The sequence below is a fragment of the Bombus huntii genome, chromosome 18, assembly GCF_024542735.1.
Source record: "Bombus huntii isolate Logan2020A chromosome 18, iyBomHunt1.1, whole genome shotgun sequence".
NCBI lineage: Eukaryota > Metazoa > Arthropoda > Insecta > Hymenoptera > Apidae > Bombus > Bombus huntii.
In genome coordinates this window covers 5,906,915-5,917,103 of record NC_066255.1, presented here as the reverse complement: position 1 = coordinate 5,917,103, position 10,189 = coordinate 5,906,915, and the positions used below count along the sequence as shown (strand labels likewise).

The window sequence follows — 10,189 nt, the reverse complement described above, 5'->3', positions numbered from 1 at the left end:
TCGTTCACTCGACCATCGACCATAAATTGTTTCGAATTTTCTAGAGAACGGACACTTGAAACTACGTGCTTGCGGTACATTCGATAGCCAGGACAGAGGGATCCTTCGTGAGCCTGTTTTCGTCCTGCGAGACGAGCAAATTATTAGAAATTTCCTGATGCAATTGTACGCGGTTTTATGCAACTTTGATTATACACGTGAACGATATTTGGCACAGAGGAGTAACATTTTCGGGGTAACATTTGCGCACTAATAGGTTCCCACATAGCTAAAATAAAGCAAAAGTTGCGCGAAATTAACGGATGACAATTGAGAAATTTCTTGGATGATCTACGTTTATTACGAAATGGTTGGATGCGAAAATCGATATCTGGTAGCATCTAAGTTGTCCGAGAGAGTTTCACGATAAAGGAACAGATCTCTGCCGATATTCTCTATCCGACTATCGTAGCAGATTTGCGTACTTTTGCAAGGTTCTCCAAATTAATACAAATTTCTAACTACCGTAACATCGAGATATTATACATCGTAAGGCAAAGTTAAGGAGAGTGGCGATGACCTCGGAAACGCGAAAAATATCTCAGAAGATAGAATTTTGGTGGCGGGAAGGACAAATGTTCGTGATGGTTTTCCCAATAGCGATTCTGATTCTCCCTTGACGTGTCTGCTCGGCGCCACTTCCGGCATCGTGACAACCACCGTAAGCCCTAGGACGCCCTTACAGCCTCCTTTACATCGCATATGCCCTTCTCGCTGTTGATGAAAATCCAATTTGTGAAATTAGACGTTTGCTCGCTTTGAGACAAAGTAAACCGCGTTTCTCACAGGTGTTCGGCAGATGGCGATGATGAGATATAGTGCAACAAAGTGAAATTTTACGCGCGTAAATCTAACAGGATTATAATGTAACAGAAGCACAACAAAGAGGAAACTTGTGATGAAAAAGGAAGAATATATTACCAACGAAACTCTTTTGCTCCATTTTCTTTCGTAGAATTATATTTCACTTGCGAGTATTATAGCAGGTCTGCCTTTGATACAAAAATCATAAAAGGTTTACGTATCTGCACGTATATTTACGCTGTATGAACGATACTCGAGTATTACACGCATGCATTATCGACAAATAGATCCACGTTCGAGATAAGAGTTCCTCTTTGATACTTTCTTATGGTATAAATAACGAGAAATTATCAGGAAGTATGTTACAGTGAAACTGCTCGTACTTCGTTACTTTTACTCGCATGTATGACACCTACAACGATATTCTTTATTGAATCAATAAATAAAAGCGCTCCCCAACGTACGTACAAGACTAGATCTTGAAATATAAGAATCGACGTAACAATAAGACTAAAAAAGTTCGAAATGAAAATAATTCGCCGAAACGGCAAAAAGAGAATACCTGACACAAAAATAACGATACGGTAAATCTGCGTCCCGTTTTAATTTTCATCGATCAGTCGTCCAGCAAGCGAGATGTGTCAAGCAGCAACGGCGACAAGGTAACAGAGACGAAATATTATCGAGTTAACGCACGCGAAGTGGTCGCAGGGATGGCTGACGGATGCGAGAGTGTAATGCACTTACGTCACGCGAATTTCAGACGAAACAACTGGTGGTGTAACGAAAATTTAGCGTCGCAACCGAATGTGCTAAATATAAAATGGATGGCTGTTGACCGAAAGAAAAATGCTCGACGATACGGTGCCGCCGTTTGTTCTCTTACAAGATTGAACGTCCACGGTCGACCCATTTACCAGACCCTCCTCGTTACACGAAGAGACGAAATCACCAGTGCTATTTAATCGTGCGAATTATATCACGCGTATCTCGCGAATTATTACACGACAGTGATAATAAGGCAAATCTAATAAAATTTACTTCTCATTAAAAAGTCGTACCAAAACAATTATTTATTAATTGGTTTATTTATTAATTCTTAAGAAGATACATATAAATAAGAAAAAATGGTAAAATTTGATTAGTATAATAAAAGTAATATATGCCTATGATCATTCTAAAATATAAAAAGTGAAATAGTCTTACGTTCATTGGTATATTTTAAGAACACATACATCTTTTAACGATAGTTGCAATGTAACATCATTTTTATATTACACGCAAGGTATGGCAAGTATTCCTGCTCTAAGGCACAATTTGAAATCAACAACATTCAGTTTAACAAATTATAACTTCTATTCGTTTTCCATCATGGAATAACGCGGTGGTGTCTTCCATATTGCACTGGACGTGCGTTGTAATCTACTCCTATCTATATTTTCAAACATTTCAGTTAAATCTGGTGTGCACATTCTTCTATCAAAGAATTTATAGACTGCTTTCTTCGGAATTTATCGTTGCATTGCAAGTTCATTTTCGCGTATGTACGCTAAGATTGATAAAAATTCGAGTACTCCATGCATTATAATGTTTATTAACTCATTAAGTAAAACAACACTTACATTGCGCCTAATGTGGAATTGTACGCCTTGGTCTGGCTTCATCGTCCGATGTGTCGTCGTCAGGTTTACTGTGCAAAACAGAAGTGGACCTTGCTGTTTGGAGCTATATTTTGGATAAAATATCGAATGAATAATAGCTTGTGTTTTTATAACAGAAGAATACTTTGATACTGTTTGTAATGTTACCTGCGATGTCATCATCTGAGTCTCCTTCTTTTGTTTCGCTAATAAGATTTTTTTTGCTTTTTCGACAGATCTTCGTGCCAGTTTTTGAACAATGGCTTTTTCTGAAATTTTTTCTTTTTCAAAGGCCTCGATTCTCCTTCTTACGGGCACCCTTTTCTTCATTTCATTTTGAATGTCCTGTTTCGTCATGTTTCTATTAGACATTTCCCTTTCACGGGATGGCTCATCTTCTGCGAATAATTCTTCGAACTCGGTGAGTCCAATCGCTTGATTCAGCTGCTGAACCTCCTCCTGCAGAGTTATTGGCGACCGTGATGTAAATTTAGGTTCATTATTTTTTCCTATACTACTAGCCAAGTTTTTATTAATTACTACCGTTTCGTTTGATTTTATTGGTGATAAAGGTTCTACAATTGCGGTAGCGTCCATCATCTTCTGCGTATAAGTAGAATTGATGTCCATCGTGGAATTCATAAGAGGAGTAAATTTCTCAAGTGCATCCTCGCACATTGAAGGATCTTCAATATCATTTCTTGCTGATGGAATTACTGTATCATCAATAATATTAGAATATTTACCCTTCGTGTTTTCACTCCGTGAAAAAGTTCTCTTTATATTGTTGTCTATCTATCTCTTGTTGTCATTGAAGACTTTAATGGTTCAATCCTTTCTGGCTGTATTGCATCTTCTTTTGAAATTGTTTCGCTTAAAACATTCTTTTTTGTTTTACTATGTTTTGTAGGACCTTTTGTGTTTTTTTCATCTGAACTACTTCTAGCACTTTCCTTTTTTTTAGGTCGGCCTCCACGTTTCCTCTAAAAATTTAGAATATATTTAACAACGTTATAGTAGTATTTATATACACAATGTACATACAATTGTATAAGCAATTAGATTTTGACGCATTAATTAACCGATATCAAACATTATTGGGTACTACATATAAGGGTTAGTATTGATTAGTAACATAAGATATGGGGTAAGATTAAAAGTATTAAATTTCATCATAATATGACACAAACATTTACATTACTGTCATCATCAAGAGTTAGCCTTCGTAATTTTGTAACAAGTGACATTGACTGCTGCTTTTTAATATTAATTGCAGCTTTTATTGCAGCCTTTCTTTTTGTTCGGTCAATTGTTGTTTCCAGCACATCCCCAGTTTTTACATCTTTATTTTCTGTTTTATCATGTACTGCTGAATCTGTTACTGTATTATCAGTATTGATAATATCATTTTCTGGGATAGTCTCTTTACGGCGATAACCTTTTTTCTTCAAAACTTTCGGCCTCTTTGTAGTTGAAGGGCCAGGGACTGATTGTGGTATTTCAGCAATTAAACCATGTAAATAATCCAGAGTGTCTTCAAGCTGGTTGTTAATATATTTTTTAACATCCAAGGAATAATTATGTATATTCGATATATCTTTGGTAATCATTTCTTTAATCTCCTTCTTTGATCCAGTATCCATATTTGAAATCTACGAATAAATGATATATATTTAATATATACATTAAACTATACTTTTTAATAATACATACCATAATTTAATATTATGGTTGAAATTATGACGTATATAGCAATTAATACATACACATGTGTTTAGTTCTATTAACTTAGAAGCACATGTAAATTAAAAAAATATATATATATATGAAACAATAATAAAATAATGAAGTAACATTGAGAATAGAATCTAGTTTAATTACACATATATACCCTTTTAATAATTCCGTTCTTATAAATTTTATTAAATTTACAGTGAAGCTTACAATTACACTAATGCCAATGAATATTAACGTATGCGTTTATTATTACACTAAATAAAAATGAAAGTAATGCAATAAAAAATACAATATACCTTAATGGAAATAAAATAAGTAAATAGCGAAGTATTTATTAATATTATTATATAGCATTATATTATATTATTATAATATTTATTAATATTTACTTACGTTTTACGTTTGCACAAAAACTATAAAATTTTAAATATAAAGAGAGATTTATAACAGAGATAAAGCAAGTCACAGAAATTAGTGTCTTTCAATGGCAAAAATGCGTTAAAGGAAGTGAAACGATAATCTCCGTCTCGCGTCACAAGCGGAACTGTGTCAGTTTTGCTCCTTGAAAGTACACGTAGCGGTACATGAGCTAGAGAACATTTCAAATCATGTTGTTGTTTTTTTTGCTTCGGAGTATCAAGATCGTGAGGACATACATAATATATTAATAAATAAACTCCGGGCAAAACAATGTCGCCGTTACGTTACCGTCGAACCGTCGAACAAAGACGAATTTGAATTCTCCGACTCTCCCCCGATCTGTTTATACTATACCAGTTTAAACGGACGCAATCGTAAAGAGTTCACGAGAGTTATGGATCAGTATCTACGAGTATCTACCGTCTTTGCGAACATTATCTATAATTATTTATTTAATCATTTGAAAATATACTTGAAGGTTTCAACAACGAGCAATCTTGTCTAATAAATCTCACGATCAACCATCCTCTACACACAAGTCCTCTGAAAACATAACGACTTTTCAGTTCAATTTGAATCGTTGCGTTCAACGCCATCAGGGTGTCCTGCATAACGCGGGCATCCGACTAGGTGCTGATACCACATACAAGAACAAGTCGAATATGTGAAATAAAGCTTTTTAGCTTAAGGTCCCGTTTTGAAAAAAATACAGTTTGAACATGTTCGGTTGGCAATTGGCTTAATACACGCGTATGATAAATAACAAGATTTATTACATGATTTTACAAAATTTGTTAAAATTGATTAAGAAGTTACTTTCAAGAAGTAATATTTACATAATTGTAAATTGAACCCTATGTTTAACAAAATTAGGCATTCTTAAGTATTTGTTATTGTAAATTACTATTATGCTTCGCCAAGTGTGATTGGAACACATTTCTGGAACACAGCGTCCATCGATGTCTTCAATGAAAGAACATAAGTTTAATAACCTAACTTATCGACGAAATAAATCCCTAGCCCCCGGGTAGCGTGTTAGGAAGCTTCCGTGGTAATTCTTTTAAAAGCAATTAACGAGTGATCTGTTCGCGAATTATTGTATTGTATTATATATTATGTGGCATCATGATATCATAAGGAATACAAGTCACTATGATTTCTTCGTACTATTTCACAGATGGAGTGTGCAAATTTGACTTTACAATGAACAAAGTCAAACGTGACAATGACAAAATTGTATGTGGCAAAACTGGATACCTCAATGTTATACAGTGTGTCAAGAAAGTGTTTGTTGTCATCTTATGTCTTTGGGAGGTAATTCTACACCTTCGGATTTGCGAAGATCTGTTGAAAAAGAGGATCACAAAATTGACCTCGAGCATTCTATTGCACGTATTGCGTGTTTGTGCGCGTATTTATCCATCGATGTATTGCAAAGAACAGTTTGTCCAATAGGTGTTTCACACGCAGCAATGGGAAAAATAATACTCTCACCCTGAGAGAATTGACCGGCGAGGGCGCGGCAGAGGCCATGGAAGCGCTTCGGTGAGGCGCGCTAGGCCCGTCGCGCCCCCCGGTGGGGTGCAAACTTAGGCGCTGGCAACTCAGCGCCCCGGGGCAGCAAATCAGCCCGGCAGGGGAACCGGACTGTCTGGCACGGCGGCTCCGGCGACGAGGCGCGGTGTGGCGTGCAAGACGTTCTTCAGAGTGTAATATAGATGTATAGCTGTTGTGTGTGAAATATAGTCAATTATTTGTATTACCAAATCCTTGAATTTCTTTAATAGATTCGTATTCCAATTATGATCGTTATTACAAAATTTATTAGAAACTGACAAAGTAACGATACAGAATGTTATAATAGAACAGAATAGAATGTCGAGTACTGACTTGGGAGGTTTTTTTATATCAAGGGGTTGGCTCCTGTGGAGGGGTTATCGTTGGATGCCGGTCACATAGGGATCCTGTTACTGCTTAGTTACTGTTTCGATGGCTAAGGTATGTGAGATATGATTATCCTATTGCTGCATTCCCGGGGCCACAGTGACACTAGAGACGTTGTCTGTGTTTTATGAATTGGAGACATTATTTTGAGAATGGACCCTGTGGTTATTTGGATTATTTTGATTTCCTTGTACTGTTTGGGAGTAGTATAGGAGATTGAAGTAGTAGTGAATTTCGGAAGACTGGGTATTTGATTGGTTGTCTCTTTGGCTCTAAGCTTGGGATACTTATTTATACATAAGGTTTTGTAGGCTGAGCGGCCTTTGTAGTTAGCAGAATGGTGACCTTGACAGTGGATGCACTTCGTTGGGGTTTCCGGTGATTTAGTGCACTGGTCAGTGGGGTGTGTACCTGCACATTTAACGCAGCGGATTTATATGCAATCGCTTCCTCTGCAATGTTTGTATTTTTCAAAGCTTTTGTTCATGCAATAGCTCTAGTGTTTTGTTTTCGTGTTTTCGTTCTAGTTATCCTAGTTGAACAAGTTTTGAAGTGTCCGTGCCTGCCTGTTCAAATGGATCGAATAGAGCATTCTCTCTTCCTCCGAAGATGGTTGTATTTCATCTTCACTCAATATGTTGCGTCGTGCAACACTCTACCTGGACCCGGCCATACACCGCGGGTCCGACAGGCCCCAGATGTCCGCTCATTCTTACGGCGTACCCTCAATAACCTTAAGCACCCGTCATAAATCCCACTAATTTGCTTGCTAAGGTCCTTCAGACCCAACAAACATCTGTTTTCTGAATCATTTCTAAAGATTATTGTCTACCACGGCTTGACAAGGGAAAGTTGGGTTTTTCCACGTACGATGCTTCCTAATAACAACTTTCTATCGAGAGCAGCTAAGACCCTTCCTAGTCCACCAACCTTCGTTTAACCAATTAACAACAAATCCGATGGTCCCGTGCGCTGGACACACGCATCCTTAGCCTTCCTCCGCTACGGCATCGTCACCGAACATCACTGATTCTTCAACCTTCAAACATACAACATCCTTCGACCGGGTCTACACCCGAAGATCAGTCAGTCACTTATCTTATACATACGCACCAGCGTAACTATCTTCTTCACAAAGTTGTTGGAATAAACTGTCATTCACACCTTGTTACATCAGTGTCGTATTCAATTAACCACCTCTATTATCCTAATCGAAATAGGGGATCGATCATTTCGTGGCGTCGATTATCTAATCGTGACGGGAATTTACGACTCCCGTTGGCGTGCTTCCTAGCGATCGCGTCTCTCCGCGATCGAAACACAATGTCATAGATCTGTTTTGCCGCTTTTTAATTTCTTGTTTCTGAATATTTGCTTGAAACTTTTTCACTTCAGGGAATGACTCATCTTCTTCTTTTAGCTGATGCATCTTCGTGTTTTCACTCTGTGAAAAAGTTCTCTTTCTATTACTATTTCTTGTTGTCATTGAACACTTTTCTGGCTGTATTGCATCTTCTCTTATAGTGAATGTGTCTGTGAAGTACCCGCGATCTTCCTTGAAATTGTTTCGCTTAAAACACTTTTCTCATTTACTATGTTTTGTAGGGCTTTGTGTTATTTCTTCTTCTGAGCTACTTCTAGCACTTTTCCTTTTTTTTTAGATCGGTTTTCACGTTTCCTCTAAAAATGTAGGATATATTTAATTACGTTATAATAGAATTTATATGCACAATGTACATACATTAAGCGATTAGATTTCAACATATTAATTAACCGATATGTTTTAGGTATCATTATTAGATACTATATATAAAGGTTAGTATTGATCAGTAACATGAGATTTGGGGTAAGATTAAAGATATTAAATTTCATCATAATATGATACAAACATTTACATTACTGTCATCGTCACGAATTAATGGCCTTCGTAATTTTGCAACAAGTGACATTGACTGTTGTTTTTTAATATTAATTGCAGCTTTCCTTCAACCCTCTTTTTTTGCTCGGCTCTTCAAAACTTTCGGCGTAGTTGAAGTTGAAGGGCCAGGTTGTGGTGTTTGAGCAAAGTATCTCCAAAATGGTCGTTAACAGATTTTTTAACACCCAAGCAACGTATATTCAATATATCTTTGGTAATTAGTGCTTTCATCCGATTCTTTGATGTAGTACCGATATTCCTACAATCGATATATCTACAAATAAATTCTTTATAAGTGTAGTATCGTGGAAAGAAGGGCCTGTGGTGGCACTCGATAGTTAAATAGCACCACTCGACACTAACTAGTGTCGGACGACGAAGTGGTTAGCGCCTTAGGTTACGAACGTAGGAGTCCGATTTTTCTTCCACGGTACAAAAAATGAGGAAAAGAGCGGCCGTACCCAACAGCGACCTCTACAGCGCTGAGCACAGCTCAACGATACTACATAAGTATTTAATATATACATTAAACTATACTTTTTAATAATACATACCATAATTTAATATTGTGCTTGAAATTATGACATATGTAACAATTAATACAAACACTTAACTTAGAAGCATATGTAAATTATTTTTCAAAAAAAATATTTATATGAAACAATAATAAAATAATGAAATAACGTTGAGAATAAAATCTAGTTTAATTACAAATATATACACTGTTAACAATACCGTTCTTATCAATTTTATTAAATTTACAGTGAAGCTTACAATTACACTAATGTCAATGAATATTAACGTATATGTTTATTATTACACCAAATAAAAGTGAAAGTACTCTAATGAAAAATACAATATACTTTAATGGAAATAAAACAAGTAAATAGCGAAGCATCTATTAATATTATTATACAGTACTATATTATATTATTATAATATTTATTAATATTTACTTACCTTTTACGTTTGCATAAAAACTACAAAATTGTAAATATCAACTTTTATAACAGAGATAAAACAAGTCACAGAAATTCGTGTCTTTCAATGGCAAAATGCGTTAAAGTAAGGGAAACGATAATCTCCGTCTCGCGTCACAAGCGGGACTGTGCCAGTTTTGCTCCTTGAAAGTACATGTAGCGGTACATGAGCTAGAGGACAATTCAAATTATGTTGTTTTTTTGCCTCGGAGTATCAATATCGTTAGGACATACATAATGTAGCAATAAATAAACTCCGGACAAAACTATGTTGCCGCTAGGTGCACCTGTCGAACGAAGACGAATTTGAATTTTCCGATTCTCCTCCGACCAGTTTATACTGTACCAGTTTAAACGGACGCAATCGTAAAGAGTTATCGATCATGTAGTGGATCGTGTGAGGATCAATAATTTAGAGAATACGAGAAATTGCTGCTGCAACGCCTCAAATATATTTAGAATAAATAAAATAAATACGAATAAATATAAATACCGTCGAGAGACGCCCGTACAAATGTATTCGCGAAGCTAGGGTATGGTCGCTTGCGAAAAACTCGATAACTATAACTCGGATGACTCGGATAATAACTCGTAGATATTGATCGATAATTCGTAGGTACTCGGTATATACAAACTCGCGATCACGTCCGTTTATTTATACTGGGGGGGGGGGGGGGGGAGTCGGAAAATTTGAATTCATCTTAGAT

At 36.3% G+C, this 10,189-nt stretch overlaps 2 protein-coding genes across 2 annotated transcripts in view; both read right to left on the bottom strand.

The window, feature by feature from the left end:
• LOC126875504 (uncharacterized) overlaps positions 1 to 10,189 on the bottom strand; it is a 258,579-nt gene that overhangs the window by 21,660 nt on the left and 226,730 nt on the right. The gene's annotated exons all lie outside the window — the stretch shown is intronic.
• Positions 2,473 to 4,126, bottom strand: LOC126875438 (uncharacterized). The gene is given in 4 exon segments (XM_050638352.1): positions 2,473 to 2,568; positions 2,652 to 3,281; positions 3,284 to 3,466; positions 3,674 to 4,126. Coding segments are annotated over 4 exon segments (1,362 nt in total).